The 20,373-nt window shown below is 41.7% G+C and overlaps 1 protein-coding gene across 1 annotated transcript in view; it reads right to left on the bottom strand.

Annotated features, from left to right (window-relative positions):
- Positions 1-13,476, bottom strand: part of LOC149300876 (CD166 antigen-like) — a 61,368-nt gene extending 47,892 nt beyond the window's left edge. The window contains exon 1 of the mRNA XM_089484460.1: positions 13,138-13,476. Within this exon, the coding sequence (XP_089340586.1) occupies positions 13,138-13,476 (339 nt within the window). The remainder of the gene's footprint in view (positions 1-13,137) is intronic.
- Between the last annotated feature and the right edge of the window lie 6,897 nt (positions 13,477-20,373).

The raw sequence follows: 20,373 nt of genomic DNA, 5'->3' as shown, positions 1-20,373 counted from the left end.
TTGCATGAGTACAACTGGCAGTGTTGCCCTCCCAAGCTTTTGTGTATTATATTAATTGACTGTAGGCAGTGGTGTATTTACATGATGTCATGTCTGTCTCTCAGCACAGACCTCTATATTGTAAACGAACTGGTAACAAGGTAGATCAGACCAACTGGCCCACATAAGTCTAATTATCTAAAAAATAGCTATTGTTTTGATAAAATATTTTAGGGGCTAGCATACAGATCTGAACACATATTCTCAACAAGATATTTAAAAGTCTGTTTACTGTAAATTGTGTGCCAAATAACAAAAAAACTTCTTATAGCATAATAGGCAAAACACAAGCATTTTAATAGAAACAAGAAATTACTCACAGAAACGGTTATCCGGCTCCCCAAAGATAGGGAGAGACAATCACTGTCAATGAGGCTAATTTGAGGTGTCTAGGTACAGAAACATGTATATTATTATCCAATGTGTTTTAGCTTGGATTTTTGTGGAGCTTTCACATCGAAAAAGAGAATTTGACAAATCATTTGGCCCATCTAGTCAGTGTTTTCCTTGTGTAAAGACTCTGGTTCTCTCACCCTCAATGACTCTTTGTGCCTTTTTTATTCCACTGTTTCACTGTGGACATACTTCCACAAATGGGCGAAGCCTCTGGACACACTCTCTCCCCAATTGGCAGAACGGGGAGGAGGCTGTCCCTGTGGCTCCACCTTTTTGCAGAAGTGCACAGAAAGGCCTGAATAATGCAGATAGATTTCTGGAGAATGCTTCTTCTTAGTGAATTTGTCTTCATTAATACAGCCTTCCAGTGAACTTAACAAAATGGCGGCGCATCTAGACACTCCCTCTCCCCTGATTGGAGGAACATGACAGAGAATTAATCAGAGTGTAGAAAAACGTGAGTGAGAGTGTGACATAGTTTGAAAGAGCACTAGAGGGTGAATGAGTGTAAGTGATAATGTATTTTGTTTCCGAATGTAAAATGCCCTCCGATTTTTTACGGAAACAAAATATGTTGTCTAACAACAAAGGGACCTAAAACAAAAGCAAAATTTTGTCTAAATTGTTGTAGGTGCATTTGCACCAGTCTAGTCTATGGTCTTGACCAAGATTCAGGATAGTTTGATTCCTATGCCATGTATGTTTAAATTCTCTCATTGTATTAGCCTCCACCATTTCTGATGGGAGACTGTTCCATTTATCTGCCACCCTCTCGGTAATGATCAAGTATATATATTTTATATACATAGATAAACATAGGACTTTACATCATAAATTGACCTTCATCCTCTCCTTCAATCTTTAACCATTTTAGTTTCAGTACCTAAATAACTTCACTTAATGCCTTATATCTTTTACCTGATAAAAAAGGCACATATTCACTTTTATCATTCAATACTTTGTTGGAACCATTCCATTTCCATTTCCTATTCTAATTACTGTCAAACCACATAATTCAACTTCACATTCTATAGTATTTGATCTGTTGTGCCTGCAGCAGCGAGCTTCATGTTTCCTACTCATTGCACACCTATTAACATCTTTCTACCACTCTTTATATTGCATTCCTATGGTTTTAAATTTTGGTTCTCATACATTAGGACATCCATGTACTAACCAAACTGAATTTATCTGCATATTTATTATAACTTCCATTGTTTCCTCCTTATGTGTTTTAAATGTTTTCTCCATACCATTACTTCCTTACTTCCCCATTCAGCTCATTCCATTGGCCAAAATACATTTTACTCAATACACAAAATGCAACTATTCAGGAAAATGTCAGCTAACTCAATAAAACTGTCTACTTTCCAAGCAAAATTACTCCCAATGAATGCTAAACCTTTTGTGTATTGATCCATAATGCTACAAGTTGCTCTAAAAATCCCACATACAGGACCCACCATTACCTGCGTTCCCTGTCTGCATTTCTTATGCACAAGGCTTTTTATCCTAGAAATGAAGCAACCAAGTATGCTGATAGAATTTAAGACTCTTTAAAAAAAATGGACCAATAGGTGGACACTTTTATTGTCAAAATATCAAAATATCAGATACAAAGAAAAGTACAGCATGTGCAGCAAAGATGCATAACCTCTTATTTAACCTCTTCAATCCCAGGGGTTTTTGGTACCTCAAGTCCCGAAGCAATTTTGCGATACGTCGGTTCAGCGATTATTCTCTTTTCCTGTGAATAGTGTACCCATGTAAACTATATATTGTTTTTTCAAGGACAGATAGAGCTTTCTTTTGATACCATAGTTGGATGATTAGCTGAAAATTTAAAATGAGAAATTTAGTAAAAACTAGAGAAAATGAGAAAAAAAACACCTCTGAATCCTCACAAAATTAGGTAAAGTGATGGAAAATCCCCTCCGATTCAGGTGTCCTGATTTCATAAATACCTAATTTATATAGATTTTCAATACTTTTCCAGCACTTATAGGGAACATACTAGAAGGTGTACATTTTTTGTAGAATTTTTATGCTTATGAGTTAACGGGTTTGGGGGTTGTGAACGGGGGCAGGAGGGTTATGCTGGGTAGATGTTATGCTAGAGCAATTGGATGTAAGGTTTTTTATTTTTATTATTATTATTATTATTTTTTTTATATATTTTTTAAAATTTTTTATTTTTTTTGTATTTTTTTGTATTTTTTAATATATATATATTTTTAAATGGTTAGAGGTCCTCTTAGGGACCTCTTGAACATGTTATTAATAACTTTATTATTTTTTTTATTATTATTATTTTAATGATTTTTTTATTATTATTTTTTTTAAATGACTAAACGGTTTTTTTCTTCGTTTTCTGTTTCAGCATGGGAGGAGGGTGAGAAACATGGTTTCCCCACAGACTTGCATAGAGATCGCAGCGTCTGTGCCTCATCGGAGGACAGGATATCCCCTGATGAACTTACGGGTTACGTTAGCAGTGACGCAACCCGGAAGGGAATGCCCGATCTGCTTCTGCTGTCAGGGGGAGTCCAGGCTGTCCCTGCCGCTGCAAGAAGGGCTGGACATACCGGTATGTCCGTAGGGGATTCTTGTGATGCATTTTTTGGACATACCGGCACGTCCATAGGGGAGTGAAGGGGTTAAATATTACTTTTTTTTCAAGAGATACTGTATACAAAAGTAATATTGTGTTTGTGTAACTGTAGATAAGTATACTACGGTGCCACAGTCCTATCAAAGTAATTGATACAAGATTAAGTGAAATAGTTTATAATAACGTAAATTGGCTTTTTTGAATGGTACTTTTGTATTCAGTGATTGCTTGTTACTCTTCGCTGCCTTTATATATAATAAGAAAACCATACAGCTGAAATACAAGTGATTAAATGTGATTTTTTTTTTATATGGTGGCATATTTTTCTGTGTGCCGAACAATGCGAACCCTGGGGTCTGAAATTAGTGTTTCCGTAGATAACTCTACTCCTGCTCTTTGAACAGCGCAGGTGGAGCTGTAATCTTTCCTATCGGAAAAATGTTCTGTCACTCTAAAAATGTTCCTGTTTCTTCATTGACTTGTGACAGCCTGCCCATGGCTGCACATTGAGTCTTGCTATGCCTATTAGGAGAGTTACCTTGAAATGAAGTCTTGTGCCCTTAGGTATAAAATATGGAAATAAATCGAGTGCGATAAAAATGCCATCATTGCAAGTTGGATGGAAATATTTGTGATAGAAGATGCAGATACTCAGATACACAAATAGCAGATAATAAGAGATTCTTAATAATAATGTACCTTAAAATCATAAAAACTGTTTATGATAGAAAATAGGATCTACTATAAAAATTCTGAAATGAAAACAGACCACAATAAACCTGTGTTTGGTGCTAAAAAATATGCAGTGACCAGCTACATTGATATTGGTAAAAATATATATTCTGAGCTTAAGATTTAAAATAATATGTAATATGAAGTTCATTTTCCAGCATACTTTCTACAAGATGCTGGAAACATTCCTCTGAGATTTTGGTCCATATGTACTTGATAGCATCAAACAGTTGCGACAGATTTGTCGCCTACACATCCATGATGCAAAACTCCCATTCTGCCACATCCCAAAGGTGCTCTATTGGATTCAGATCTGGTTACTGTAGAGGCCATTGGAGTACAGTGAACTTATTGTCATGTTCAAGAAACCAGTTTGAGATGATGTGAGCTTTGTGACATGGTGCATTATCCTGCTGCAAGTAACCATCAGAAGATGGGTACATTGTGGTCATTAAGGGATGGACATAGTCAGCAACAATACTCAGGTAGGCTGTCGCGTTTAAACGATGCTCAATTGGTACTAAGGGGCCCAAAGTGTGCCAAGAAAATGTCCCCCACACCATTATACCACCAACCACCAGCAAGAACCATTGACACAAGGCAGGATGGATCCATGCTTTCATGTTGTTTATGCCAAACTCTGGCCCTGCGATCTGAATGTCGCAGCTGGAATTGAGACTCATCAGACCAGGTGTCACGCGCGCCGCCGTCCCTACCTCTGACGCCAGGGCTGCCACGCCTGGTCCCGACTACTCCGCGGCGGTCCCCGCCGGGCGCACACGGCAATGTCGCGGTCCCACCTCCTCCTCGTCGGTTAGGGTCGCGTCTACTGTCCGTGGACGCGCCGGCGCGTCCCCCGCGCGTGCCGAAGGGGACGCAGGTATGACACGGCGTAGGTCCGCATCTGGCGTACCGCAGCGTACGCAAAATACGCAGCGTACGCAGCCTGTGCGGTGTACGCAACGTACGCATCGTACGTAGAATACGCTGCACAGCTGTTGGTATCACTCACCTATTTAAACACCACTTTTCTCTCCTGTAGTCACCCGTTCAAAGTGTTATGCTTTCTGGGTGTGCTGATTACTCCATATTATCTCGATTTCCTTGTGTACCGACCATTGCCTGTTTTTTGACTACGATTCCTGCTGCCTGCCCACAACCTCGGACCTGTTTAACCGTTTTGCTCCTATCCTGCCTGCCTCGACCTCGGATACGTTTGACACCGCTGCCTGCCTTTGCCCTTTTGATTACGGACTGTATACTGGACTTCTCTACAGTGCTTATCTGCATAGTAGGATCCTTCCTCTCTCCCTGACCCCGTGACACCAGGCAACGTTCTTCTCATCTTCCTTTGTCCAATTTTGGTGCGCTTCTGCTTCAAGGTTCGACGTGTTGCACATTTAGAGATGGTATTCTGCATACCTTGGTTGTAAGGAGTAGTTATTTGAGTTACTGTTGCCCTTCTGTCATCTCGAACCAGTCTGCCCATTCTCCTCTGACCTCTGACATCAACAAGGCATTTTCATCCACACAACTGCCACTCATATTTTCTCTTTTTCAGACCATTCTCTGTAAACACTAGAGATGGTTGTGCGTGAAAATCCCAGTAGATCAGCAGTTTCTGAAATACTCAGACCAGCCCTTCTGGCACCAACAACAATCCCACTTTCAAATCCCCTTCTTCACCATTCTGATGCTCACTGTGAACTTCAACAAGTTGTCTTGACTACGTCTACATGACTAAATGCGTTGAGCTGCTGCCATGTGATTGGCTGATTAGCTATTTGTGTCAACAAGCAATTGAACAGGTGTACCTAATAAAGTATAGAATATATATATATATATATATATATATATATATATTCCTTTCATGCACACCAGAGCAGGGTTGTTTTTAGACATGCCTATATGCTTCAAGTTCCATTCATGATTAATAACCTACTGTGTTGAAATATGATAAAATTGTTATATTGTAAAGGCCCCTGAGTGCTGTATCTTTATCTACTGCTGCTTGTAAAACCTGCTCTTCTCAATATAGGTTTAGTGACTATATACATCATATCACAACCTTTCCACATACACTACAAGTGATTGTTTGCATGTGATATGTTAACTTTAAAGCACCAAGAATCAATGTAAATAAATACATTTTAAAAAGCAGATACAACTTGTCTAATTATTTCTTAAATGTCCTTTTTTATTAATTCAGAATTATTTTTATTTGGCCTATGACACATGGATCTTTCTGATGGCAGATCTGGGTAGTTATGTATAGCATTTTATCCACAAAAATGTTCCCTCTGCTTTATTCGTTCCAACAGTGATCAAATCCCAATTATAGTCAAAGGTACCGTGGGAAAGTAAAGTACTTGCAGTGCAGCACTGCTAAAAATGTTTGCCTGTTTAGCGGCTGTAAAATGGTCAGAAATAAATACATGTTAAATAAATAAAAGAGGCTGAAATTTTTATATAACAGACTCAGTTAATTTTAAAATGAAATTTAAATTAGCATAATTATACCAATCCAATCCAGCAGTAACATGTTTATTCAAGAAAGTCTATTATTAATGGCCAAGTAATCCTTGGTTAGATCCCATCATATACAGTAGAAGCGCTGCTGAATGGCACTCTCCAAGACTAATCCACTCCAAGTCTCCTTTCTAGTCCACCATATTCTTTTATGTATATTGGAGTCCTTTGTGCATTACCACTAACTGTTCAGCTGGCATACATGCTTCTCACCATCAAAGTATGTGAATTGAGCTTTCTCTCATTTCAATTGGAAGCCCACCTCCCATTGATTGTGAACTGTACATTATTATTATTTATTGTTTATATAGCGCCATCAAATTCTGTAGCGCTGTACAATGGGTAGATAGGACATAACAAGTAGTATGTAACATAACAGTTTGACTTACAGAGACAACAGATGAGGAGGGCCCTGCTCAAACAAGTTTACAATCTAGAGGGAGTTAGGGTGTATTACACAATAGGTACAAGTGCAGTTGTTAGGGATGGACCAGCCACACTAGTGTAAGTTTTGTAGTATAGGGACTAGGAGAGGTGAACTAAAGGAATATGGGGGGTGTTAATGTGCAATATTATAAGCATCCTTAAAGAAGTGGGTTTTGAGGGATTTTTTGAAGGATCGAAGGCACGGGGAGAGACGGATAGGCCGGGGGAGAGCAATCTTGTAAGATAGGAGAGGCTAGACGGAGATCACTGGATGGCCAGAGAGACCGGTGTAGTGTATTTAGAGAGGAAGATAAGTCTGGCAGCAGCATTCATGGTTGATTGTAGAGGGGGGAGACCAGCTAAGACAGAGTTACAATAATCAAGATGGGAGATGATAAGGGCATGGACAAGAGCCTTAGTGGCATGCTGTGTTAGGAAGGGATGGATGCTGGCAACGTTTTTTAGATGGAGATGACAGTTTTTAGAGACAGACTGAAAGACAGCGAGCATAAGGAGACGGAGAGATGATTAACCATTAACATTGAGGGAAATTAATGGGCGAATCTTAGCATTGGAGGGAGGGAAGATAAGAAGTTTGGTTTTAGAGAAATTGAGTTTCAGGAAACGTGCAGACATCCAGGTAGAGACAGATGCAAGGCAGTTAGTTACATGATCTAAGACAGAGGGAGAGAGATCAGGGAAGGATAGAGAGATCTGGGTGGCATCAGCATACAGGTGGTATTGAAAGCCAAAGGATGAGATTAGTTTGCCGAGCGAGGTGAAGTGTAAAAAGAGAACAGAAGGAGTCCTTGAAATGAGCCTTGGGGTACCCCGACTGAGAGGGGGAGGGGAAGTGAAGAGAAAGGAGGGAATAGGACTTGTGTGAGCAGAGAGATTGCTGGGAGTGAGGGGAGGTGGGGGAAAGGGAGGAGGTGAAGTTAAGAAGATTGCAGGGAGCCTCCAAGTTCATTTGTCTTTCCTTGTTGTCCTTTCTTGGTAAACTCCCAAACAGTGGCACTTAGGAAAATTGGCACTTGGGGTGGAAAGTGGCACACCAATGGAATGTGGCCTGTGTCTCTAAGAGGCTTGCACATGGGTGGGAAGTGTACCCCTGCTGCTTCACTATAAGCAGGAAGCTAAACTAAAAGAGGAAAATTCTGGAAAACACATTGCTCCCATGCAAAATGGAATCTAATATGCATTTAAATGTGTGGTGTTTTCCTTTAATGGATATGAAAATCAATGGCGGCTCAGGTTAAGGTAAAACTCACTGTATGAAAAGTGAATTTACAGAATATTTCTCACAGGGGGTTGATGTAGGTAGTGCAGGAAAAACTTGAAAGGCAAGGGGTGACAGATTCATCAGACTGTCTTAAAGCTGTTGGGATTCCTCATTTTACTAAAAAGAAGCCTAGGAATGGCAAGTAACATCGTAAGGGAAGTGAAACTACTTTTTTCTGCACAATGCAGATATAGTGACTCCTGTTACAACCTTCCTTTAAGATGTGTATATACTACACCACAGAAATACACAACTAAGTACGGGTAGATTTAGTTTCATTAAGACACTCCAGGGCCCCTAGGCAAGTCTTTGCATACACACACACACCCATACAGATGCATACATAGCAAGTCTTACTACCTGACAGAGACCTGCCTGCATTTACACTGCATGTGGAAGAATCTGCAGTGCTTTAAGCTCCTGTCTCACAGTTCCAGATACATTGTACTTGATGTGGATTATGCATCAAGTCAAGAAAGCCCAGTGCTTAGGAGTCCCTAGACATGTGCCATGTGTGCCTAATTAATAATATGGCATTGGGTAGATTTCCATATAAGACTCCCTTGGCTACTGTTTACAGAATAGGGCTATGTAAAGTAGTAAAACGAGCATTCATGCAAAATAAAATGGAAGAATGAGTCAGATCTAAATGTACTTGCTCTGCTGTGTAAGAAATCATTTTCATGCTTTTTTTCATTTTCCCCCATATATATTCACAGTTTAGGCCTGAATGCAATCAGAGTGCTAGGAGCATGTGTTTTAATCACATGACAAAACTTAGATGGTCTTCCTTAGAATGCTAGTGTATCATATGAATGGTCCAATATGATTCTTAAAATACATATATTGCCCATATATAGTAACAACTTATACCCTAAGTGTAAAGGGTATAAAAACTCATGCTTAGAAGGTCTCTTTATCCTCCATCTTTTCAAGCATACAGAGCCTACAGAACCTACAACTATCGTCTCAATACAATTTGTCTTTAATTAGTGCTGTATGTTTACTGTGTTTTAACAAATAAACCTATTTAAGAAGACTTAGAAGCTGTGGTCTTGATTGCTCTTTGTTCATGGAAAAGTTTAGATATTTAAGACAAACAAATATCTAATATGCAGCATTACACTAAACTCACTGAGCTGGTTGTGCTGTCTACTGAGAAAAGGTGGCAATAGTCCTTTGCCCAATCATGCACAAGGGGCTACAGGCAGAGCTTGCCCCAAAGTATGTGTGTGTGTGGGACATACAGGGTTTGTGGAGCAAGGGGCAAGCAAGGATAACAGTCTTCCTCTCCCTTGTGGTCTCTACTTTCTTGAGAGAAGTAAAGTATTTGGCATGTAAATTAAAATCTTCAAATAATTAAAAGTGATACATTTAGATGGAGTTTGGTAAACCGCATATCAGCCATGATTTGCAGAACACATCTAATCTCAACATATAGCTTATCAGCACAGGTAAAGTGATAGCATGCAGGACATGAGATTTATAACTTGGTAACATTCCACAGACCATTTGGCCCCAATATTCTACCCATTCCCCTAGTGTTAAGATAAAGACACGTCTTAGTGCAAAGTACCGTACAAGGACTGGTCAGTAATATGCATACCTGAGAAAATTTGCTCTGAAAAAAAAACTTGTCTTATAATCGAGCAAATACAGTATATTGCTATTTCAAAAACTTTTTTTTAAAATCTGGTCCTACTACCCCCATGTCCTATTTGGGACATCATTGAAGTTGGTCAGTTCAATTTACCCCCATAAAGCCATATATGTTTGAAAACTAGACACCAAAGGGAATTTAAAATGCTAGCATTTTAACTCTTTCCATGCCAGAATTCTACCCATGCATGGATTTGTTGGCTTTTGGGGGGCTATGAGGCCACATTTGAGAAGTGTGTAATTTTTTAAATTGGAATTTTGACATGTGGTCATCCTGCTACAATGTGTTATTTGGGACATCTTTGAAGCTGGCCAAATCCATTTACCCCATCAAATCATATATTTATGAAAACTAGACACCCTAATGCCAGTATTTTAACTCTTTCCATGCAAGGATTTATGTGACAATACAGTGCTAATTTTATGACTTGCCATAAAAACATGTTTATATAGATTTTTTGGGGGGATTTTTTTATATATTTTGATGGAACTGGATGGCTACCCTGATAGTGACATCAGTGTGAAATTATTTTCACATTTTACTACATTTTTATTTTTTAAAACTATTATTTTTATTTTATTAGACTAATCACATTGTGATTAGCAGTCACAGTGTGCCCTGGGGTGGGTATTCAGTGTCGCTGAATGCCTCGATATCGAGGTATTTAAACAGCACCGTTTAAGCTGACGCCATACTTAATATGGCATATGTTGACGCTCCGTGGAGCAATCAGAAGGGGCCCCAGCTGCAGATTTCAGTGTTGCTAAATGCCTTGAAATTGGGAGAAGAAAGCGATCTTAGAGTTTAAACTTATGACGTGACAGGCACGTCAATTTTCACCGACAGGATGCTTTTCAGTGACGCGAATTGTTGTCAAGGGGTTAAAATAAATTATTGTGTATGGGCTTTTTTTAGAGAGGGAAGATGTGTTAGACCTACCCTAACTGGCCCATAAAGCTCTACAATCAGCACAGACCTCCATTGTAGCTCTCTGAAGCTGAGTGCCACAAGGTGGCTCTTTGGACACACTCCTCAAAAAAGTTGCCCCGATGTGTTGTGTGGGTGTGCATATGTGGTTGCTACTGAAAGGGTTATAGGTACAGTCTAATGTTCCATACAGCCCACTTAGCAAAATATTTTTATTAAAGTATTTGTCAAGTACTACAATATGCAATATCGACCTAACCCATCTCCTTCAGCATAAAAATAGGGGGTGGGGTGAGGAAAGGGAAAAAGAGTAAATGCACATAGGGATTCTCAAGTCTATAAGCCTTTACATGCAAATTACCTAAAACATTATTTTAAAATGTGACACTCAGCTGTCAAATGAATTAAAGTGCATATTATGGCTGGGGTGTACCTTTAATTCAATTTTAAAATAAATAACTCTTTGACATTATGAAGCACCACAATTAAAAGAAAGGATTTCAACCCCAGCTCTGTTAATGAGGCGGAATGCTCCCCTTTTACATGTTAAGACCGAAGCTGGTGAACTCATTAAGTCTTCCATTTAGTATATGTGACCTTGTTAACACATCAGGGCTTGCTTTTTGTACCATGGCTATGCTACTTTTATTGCCTTCTATCCAGATGAAAGGTGAACAAGACGTAAGTATTCATCTGAATCACATACTTATTAATTTGTTTATTCATTTATAGCCACCCACCAAAATGGAATGCAGGCATTATTTGTAGTCATTGGAAAATAATCCCAAAGCATTGAGGCATTCACACCGCTGACATTAAATTATGCCAATACATATATCTTCCTAGTCTCTATGAATATGGAAAGAGAAAAAAAACCTGCATGCATACAGATATGTTAACCAATGCACATGCTTAAGTCATGCAAGGCGTTTAGCATTACATAAATAAAACATTAATTTAGAGAATTCAGAGACAGAGGAAAAAACTAAAAATTAATAAGTCATTTATTATCTGAACAGTAGAGAATGCAAGCTCCAGACATATTTTCAAACACACTGTTCTGAAAATTAGAGCATTTGCACTCAACTAGATTTATGAGAGATTATTAAAAGCTATTCTTGTACATATAAGGTATAAGTGGTGCAATAATCATTATTAGTATTACCGGTATATTTTATTTATAGATTGTATTGCAATGTGGGGAAAACACGTAATTAAGAATAGCAAAAAAACAATATTTAGAATTAGTAATAAGAAATACTGGTACAAGAGGGGAAGAGGGCCTTGTTCTTAAGCTCACAATCTAATAATTAATTAAGCCAAATTAGTTTGCTGATATTAATGCTGAAAGGTTCACTGAAGCAGCAAATTAGCAATAACACTCTTTATTGAATACACCTTATTTGTGGGTAACATACATAGTAACTCTCCAGGTTTGAACCAGAGAACTTGGCTGAGGCCTTGCTTCCACAATCTTTCTTTCTCTGGAGTGGTGTTTGGCCACCTCCACTCCCTGCCAACTTCTTTTCCACTCCTAAGCCACTAATAAGGGCTAGCTCTGCCCTTACGTATGACAAACACCACAATTAACCGACCCTGAAAAGTTTCCTTGCATGGTGACATATCTGCTAACTAGTCAACATAACCTATGTTATATCTGTGGTATATATTTTACTATTTTTTTATAACTTAAAACGAGCAGGATCTGTTACTGTTTCCATGGGAAACAGCTAAAAATAAGAAAAGAAAATATGATTAGAAAGTACCATAAAATGCTGTTATATATCCTAAGCTAAAATTATCTTGTTTCTGTTTTTTGTATGGTATAATAATATTATACACCATTTCACAAGAAATTAATATGAATGGTTTTAAAATATTTTTTCCTTAACGTTACAAGGCCAGTATTATGGTAAATCTATATTCCCTTTAACACTAAGTACTCCCAAGTGCCCTTCTTTATTAAGATTAATGCTATAAACCCCAAAGCCCCTCTTTCATCTGCTAATGTTCCACTTTTCTAGGAGCTTGTTTAGTGGGCATGAGTGCGTCATATTTTTTAACAGTCCTAAAATTCTAAATAATGTGTACAAAAACATTAGAAAATATGCACATAAGATGCTCTATTCTTCATGTAAATGCATAATTTAGACTAATTAGTACCTATCAGTAAGTCTCTAGTGTTAATAGAATGCTGTCCCATAATAATACTTCTAAACATCCCCACCAAAACAAAATTATCCCTCTTTGTCAATTTGAAATGTCAGGAGTTTTGGATCTCTCTGACTTAAATTCTATAGACTGATATTGGATTTAGACTGATCATTTTTCGGATTGGCCATCATATGTACTCAATAGCTGATGCAGACCACCATGCACAAGTGTGAAAAATGATCCCATTGATTTAAATTGGAGCACTTCCCTGTCACTGGTTGGCTGTCGATGCAGTGGAATGTTGGACCATGGAAAGGGGGTTCTGCTGCAGCTCTGGATTTACAGCTTCTTTCTGTTACGGTTCCGGGTCCCGGCCGGTACCGGCAAGAGTTTGCCAGTACACGGCAAACTCCGGGATCCCGGGCTACATCCTCGGATCCCGGCAAACACAGGCAAGCCGAGGCCTGTGAACGCCGGGTTCCGAGGTCGCGGGTCGCAGTCTCGGTTCCCGGCAAACGCAGGCGAGCCGATGCCTGCGAGCGCCGGACGCCGAGATCGTGTGACACTGACTCGGATCCCGGCAGACACAGGCAAGCCGATGCCTGTGAACGCCGGGCGCTGAGGTCTAGTGTCACTGACACGGATCTCGGCAGACACAGGCAGGCGGATGCCTGTGTTCCTCCGAGATCCGGGGCATATAGGGTTTCCTCCGGGGATCATCTTTCCACGCTGCAGCAGCCAGCCTGCAGCAGTGGAGATCACCGGAGTCGGGCACTTACCTCCTCTCGGTCTCTTCGCGGCAGGAGCGTTTCGTTGCCACGCAACTGGAGGCGTGGTTTGGATGGCCGGCTAGAGCTTCTCGATGACGTCATCTCAGGGGCGGGGTTAGGTTCTGGCGCCAGATTTAAAAGTCAGGAAGTTCTCTAGCTAGTTACCCTGTTGTGGTCTTTATGCTCGGTTGTGTTTTGTGTTACTTCCAGCTAATTTTTGACCCTTTGCTTGCCTGACCTTTCTTTGCCTGCCGATTTTGTACTGTGCCTTGCTGATCTTATTGCTGAACCACGGATTGTCTGACTACCCTCTCTGGATCTCGACCACGGCTTGTCTGATTACCCTCTCTGGATCTTGACCACGGCTTGTCTGACTACCCTCTCTGGATCTCGACCACGGCTTACCTGACTACCCTCTCTGGATCTCGACCACGGCTTACCTCTCCGGATCTCGACCACGGCTCGTTGGGTTCCTGTGTCCGTATCCTGGTTCGGCTTTCCAGTCTCTGCTAAGCTTGTCACCTTGTACCACCAACTCCGTATCTTCTACCTATACCTACCTTATCTGGCCTCCTTGCTGTTGGGATCGTCTAAATCCTGGGGTGCTGCTGCCAGGGGCTCCTCCTTTGGTCGTAGTGTTCCAGGTGGAATAACTTCCGCGGTGAGTGCCAGTGTAGGGAGGTCGTGACAGTACAACAGGGTCATGGATCCATCGGTGTTGCACAAGGTTCTGTCCTCTCATGATCAGAGATTGGAATCTCATGAATCCAGATTTAAATCTTTGCAAGACACCCTGGAGCAGATGGCGCATGCTGTTCAAGTTTTGGTATCCCGTTCTGACGCCGGCTCAGCTGGTACGTCTTCGGGGGCCGCTTCATCATCCACACCGGCTTCTGCGCCTCCAGATGCTGTTCCCATGTCGTCTCTTGTGAAGTTACCGGCTCCTAACAGGTACAGTGGTGATCCTGAATCCTGTCGGGGATTTTTGAATCAATGCTCCATCCAGTTTGAGATCTCTCCACATATGTTCACTTCGGAAAAGGCCAAAGTTGGATACGTGATTTCGTTACTCTCCGGTAAAGCCCTGGCCTGGGCTTCCCCGTTATGGGAAAGGGACTCTCCCATGATTTACAACTGCAGTTCGTTTATATCTGCCTTCCGTAAAACTTTCGACGTCCCAGGAAAGGCCGCTACAGCCTCCTTATCTCTGCTACATTCTGTTCAGGGGTCTCGTTCTGTGGCTGAATACGCCATAGAATTTAAAACTATTGCAGCAGAGGTTAATTGGTCTAATGAAGCTTTGATTGCGGCTTTTTATGATGGACTTTCGGAGAGGTTAAAGGATGAGTTATCCACTAGAGACCATCCTGATGAATTGGAAGATTTTGTTTCCTTGGCTCTCAAGCTAGACAACCGGATGAGAGAAAGACAAACACAAAGAACCAGAAGATGGGAGAAGAATTCCTATCGGTTGCCTCAAGTTGTTCCCACCACTAGTCCTTCTACTCCAGTTCCCTTTCCAGAGGAACCTATGCAATTAGGAGCTACTAAGTTAAACCCTGCCGAGAGGAATCGTCGCAGAATGGAGGGACTTTGTTTCTACTGTGGCGGCAAGGGTCACTTTGTCCGATCCTGTCCTATTCGGCCGGAAAACTATCGCACCCAGTCCAAGTGAAGGAGCCTGGGCTGGGTTAAATCTCTCGTGCTCCTGATTTCAAAAATAAAGACTGTGTTCTCCTCCCTATTACTTTAGAATGGAACAAGGTTAAGATTTCTACCGAAGCTATGCTGGATTCGGGGGCTGCTGGGTCATTTATTGATCTCGCCTTCGTTCTCTCTCACCAGATTCCATTGTGCAAGATTTTTCCACCTATTGCTATCACGGCCATTGATGGCCAGCCTCTCCATCCGTCTTTCATCACACAACAAACTACTCCATTGCTACTTTCGGTGGGATTACTGCATCAAGAAACCTTGACCTTTCATGTCATTTCGTCTCCTCGATGTCCGGTCATTCTGGGTCTGCCGTGGTTAAAGTCGCATAACCCCTCCATTAATTGGCAGTCGGGGGACATTATTGCGTGGGGCTCGTCGTGTTCATGTCACTGTCTCTCCTCGGTTATTTCTCAGAACAACTCCATCTCTGCTATTTCCACGTCTACCATACCCTGTGCTTATCAAGCATTCAAAGATGTTTTTGACAAGAGTCAGGCGGAGGTTCTTCCTCCTCACCGCCCGTACGACTGCCCTATTGACATTCTTCCAGGTACCATACCTCCTAGAGGACGTACTTATCCTCTATCGTTACCAGAATCTAAAGCTTTGGAAGAATATATTAAAGATAATCTTAAGAGGGGGTTCATTAGGAAATCTAATTCACCGGCGGGAGCAGGATTTTTCTTTATTGAAAAAAAAGATGGTGGACTGAGACCCTGCATTGATTATAGGGGTCTTAACCGTATTACCATTAAGAACAAATATCCGCTGCCTCTCATTCCCGAATTATTCGATCGTCTCCGAGGATCTACCATATTTACCAAACTGGACCTCAGAGGAGCCTATAATTTGATCCGTATTCGCGAGGGGCATGAATGGAAGACTGCATTCAACACACGTATGGGGCATTATGAATACACTGTTATGCCTTTTGGATTGTGCAATGCACCAGCAGTGTTTCAAGAATTTATTAATGACATTTTTCGGGATATCACGTTGCAATTTGTCATCGTATATTTAGATGACATCCTAATTCATTCCTCGGATTTACAATCTCACCGTAAACATGTTCGTATCGTGTTACAGCGGTTACGTCAGAATTTACTTTATGCTAAACTCGAGAAATGTGTTTTTGAAGTTCCCAAAGTCTCCTTTTTAGGATTCATAATCTCGGCCTCAGGATTCGAAATGGATCCCAAGAAACTTTCGGCTATCTCGGATTGGCCGCAACCCCAGGCTTTAAAACCCCTTCAAAGATTTCTCGGGTTTGCCAATTATTACAGAAAATTCATTCGAGACTTCTCCAAGATTGTGGCTCCACTCACCAGCCTGACAAAAAAGGGGGCTAACTGTAAGCTATGGTCGGAAGAAGCGGTTCAAGCTTTTGATAAACTGAAACTTGCCTTCGCCTCAGCTCCAGTCTTAAGACACCCAGATGTATCTAAACCTTTCATTATTGAAGTGGATGCTTCGGAGATTGGAGTAGGTGCGGTGCTTTCCCAAAGAAGGGAGTTTAACGACAAGCTTCATCCATGTGCTTATTTTTCAAAAAAATTCTCTCCGGCAGAAATCAATTACGATGTAGGTAATCATGAACTGCTGGGTATAATCATGGCCTTACAAGAGTGGAGGCATTTATTAGAGGGGGCTAGGAATCCCATCACTATTTTGACAGACCATAAAAATTTAGAATATCTCAGCTCAGCGAAAAGACTGAACCCGCGGCAAGCTAGATGGTCTTTATTCCTCTCTAGATTCCAGTTCATAATTTCCTACCGGCCGGGTTCCAAGAATATTAAAGCGGATGCTCTTTCACGTCAGTTTCTTAATGACTCTGATAGTAAGCCGGCTCTAGAACCTATGATTGCGCCCTCTCACATTGTGGCATCAGTTACTACCCAGCTATCCTCGCCTATGGTTTCTCGAATTCTCAAAGCCCAAGAAAGAGCCTTTGTTCACAGTAAATGGCCTATGGACACTTTGTGTGTTCCTGTCTCTGAGAGAGAGAATGTGTTAACCTGGGCGCATGCATCTAAATCCTCGGGACATCCCTGTGCTCGTCGTACTCAGGAAGCTATAGGACGACATTTCTGGTGGCCTACTTTGGGGAAGGATTGTAGGGATTTTGTTGCTGCGTGTGTTCCCTGTGCCACTGCTAAGAGCATTCATACTAAACCTGCAGGTTTGCTTCAGCCCCTGCCAATCCCATCTCGCCCTTGGTCCAATCTAGCTATGGATTTTATTGTAGAACTTCCCGTGTCTGCAGGGAACACTGTTATTCTAGTAGTTACCGACCGTTTCTCGAAGATGGCCCATTTCGTTCCCCTTCCCAAGTTACCCTCGGCTCCTGAACTAGTTCCTATTTTTGTTAAAGAGATTATTCGGCTTCATGGTCTTCCGCAACAAATTGTCTCCGATAGGGGAGTTCAATTTACTGCTTTGTTTTGGAAATCTTTCTGTAAGTCCCTAAATATCTCGTTAGCTTTTTCCTCTGCATACCACCCGCAATCGAATGGGATTTCGGAAAGAACTAATCAATCCCTTGAACAATTCCTCCGGGTATTTATTAATGATCATCAAGATAACTGGACACAACTGTTGCCTTGGGCAGAATTTGCTAGAAATAACTCGTCATGAAGCCTCTAAATTGTCCCCGTTCTTTTGTAATTATGGATTTCATCCCACGATGTTACCGCACTCCTTTACACCTACTCTAGTACCTGCAGTGGATCTTTACATCTCTCAATTACCTGCTCTTTGGGACTCTGTCCAGCTATCATTATCTAGGGCGGCTAATTGGTATAAATGTCAGGCTGATCGCCGTCGCAGGTTAGGTCCCTCTTATTTATTAGGAGATAGGGTATGGTTATCAACTAGAAATTTTAAACTCAAAGTCCCTTCGATGAAACTGGCTCCCCGATATATCGGTCCTTTCCGTATTTCTCGTAAGATTAACCCAGTCACTTATGAATTACTCCTCCCTTCTTCGTTGAGAATGCTTAAACCTCTTGTGTGTAATAAATTTACCAAATATACTCCTCGTCCCAAATCCGTTTTTATTGATTCCCAAGAGGAATATGAAATCCAGTCCATTCTAGATTCCAAGAAACTACGTAATTCTGTTCTTTACCTTGTTCATTGGAAAGGATATGGTCCTGAGGAACGATCTTGGATCCATTCTAGAGACCTTCATGCCCCCACGTTGCTTAAAAAATTCCATGAGAAATTTCCCCATAAACCTGGTTATTTTCGGCCTACGGCCGGCCATCGAGCGGGGGGTACTGTTACGGTTCCGGGTCCCGGCCGGTACCGGCAAGAGTTTGCCAGTACACGGCAAACTCCGGGATCCCGGGCTACATCCTCGGATCCCGGCAAACACAGGCAAGCCGAGGCCTGTGAACGCCGGGTTCCGAGGTCGCGGGTCGCAGTCTCGGTTCCCGGCAAACGCAGGCGAGCCGATGCCTGCGAGCGCCGGACGCCGAGATCGTGTGACACTGACTCGGATCCCGGCAGACACAGGCAAGCCGATGCCTGTGAACGCCGGGCGCTGAGGTCTAGTGTCACTGACACGGATCTCGGCAGACACAGGCAGGCGGATGCCTGTGTTCCTCCGAGATCCGGGGCATATAGGGTTTCCTCCGGGGATCATCTTTCCACGCTGCAGCAGCCAGCCTGCAGCAGTGGAGATCACCGGAGTCGGGCACTTACCTCCTCTCGGTCTCTTCGCGGCAGGAGCGTTTCGTTGCCACGCAACTGGAGGCGTGGTTTGGATGGCCGGCTAGAGCTTCTCGATGACGTCATCTCAGGGGCGGGGTTAGGTTCTGGCGCCAGATTTAAAAGTCAGGAAGTTCTCTAGCTAGTTACCCTGTTGTGGTCTTTATGCTCGGTTGTGTTTTGTGTTACTTCCAGCTAATTTTTGACCCTTTGCTTGCCTGACCTTTCTTTGCCTGCCGATTTTGTACTGTGCCTTGCTGATCTTATTGCTGAACCACGGATTGTCTGACTACCCTCTCTGGATCTCGACCACGGCTTGTCTGACTACCCTCTCTGGATCTCGACCACGGCTTGTCTGACTACCCTCTCTGGATCTCGACCACGGCTTACCTGACTACCCTCTCTGGATCTCGACCACGGCTTACCTCTCCGGATCTCGACCACGGCTCGTTGGGTTCCTGTGTCCGTATCCTGGTTCGGCTTTCCAGTCTCTGCTAAGCCTGTCACCTTGTACCACCAACTCCGTATCTTCTACCTATACCTACCTTATCTGGCCTCCTTGCTGTTGGGATCGTCTAAATCCTGGGGTGCTGCTGCCAGGGGCTCCTCCTTTGGTCGTAGTGTTCCAGGTGGAATAACTTCCGCGGTGAGTGCCAGTGTAGGGAGGTCGTGACACTTTCTTAGGTAAGTCATTTTTTATGCAGGTTAGGTGAATGTATTTGTTTAGGGGGCTTGCTTGGACACTTAATTGTCCCTTTAATATATGAAAGGAATGAATGCTTGTGTACAAAATGTGAAGTCTACCAGTTTATTATTTTCAATTATATAATTAATAGGAAGGGAGAGAGTTCCTGTTGCTTTGCAAAAGTGGACCATGCAATATGGACCTTTCTTCCTAAATGGGAAGAACAGAAGAGCTGTTGAAGAAAGCCCTTAGGAATGAGAGACATTTGACCTGCTATTTATACTGTTGCACTTTACAGGGTTACTAAGTTCACCTACAATAGGTGATAAATTGTTCATTGCCATTCGGCATTTGTCATACTCCTGTAGGCTAATTAGCATGACATTGGCCAAGTAGTCAGTGATATATTGAGCTCATGTAGATTCCTATCACTTTTTATTAGTGGAATGTGCATTGTTATTTCTGGTTTCATAGGAAGTTTTTGTCTTTCTTTTACTTTGTATCCTTTCAGGGGCAGAAATCTATAAAAACGTATCCATACAATAAAAATGGTAACAAGATTAACCAAGGAGCCATGCATATAATGCACATGGATCTGAGAGCACCACTTATACTCACACCAAACACTTTATATATTTCAGTTTGATGGCTAATAAAGAAATGCAGCAAGTAAGACATTTTACTTTTAACTTTTTTCCAGTTGAATAAAAGTGGGTTGTTGATGTATGAACA

The sequence above is a fragment of the Sceloporus occidentalis genome, unplaced genomic scaffold (genome assembly GCF_023333645.1).
Source record: "Sceloporus occidentalis isolate IW3139 unplaced genomic scaffold, rSceOcc1.0.p SCAF_22, whole genome shotgun sequence".
NCBI lineage: Eukaryota > Metazoa > Chordata > Lepidosauria > Squamata > Phrynosomatidae > Sceloporus > Sceloporus occidentalis.
The sequence above is the reverse complement of the archived record's forward strand: the minus strand, read 5'-3'. Positions and strand labels throughout refer to the sequence as shown.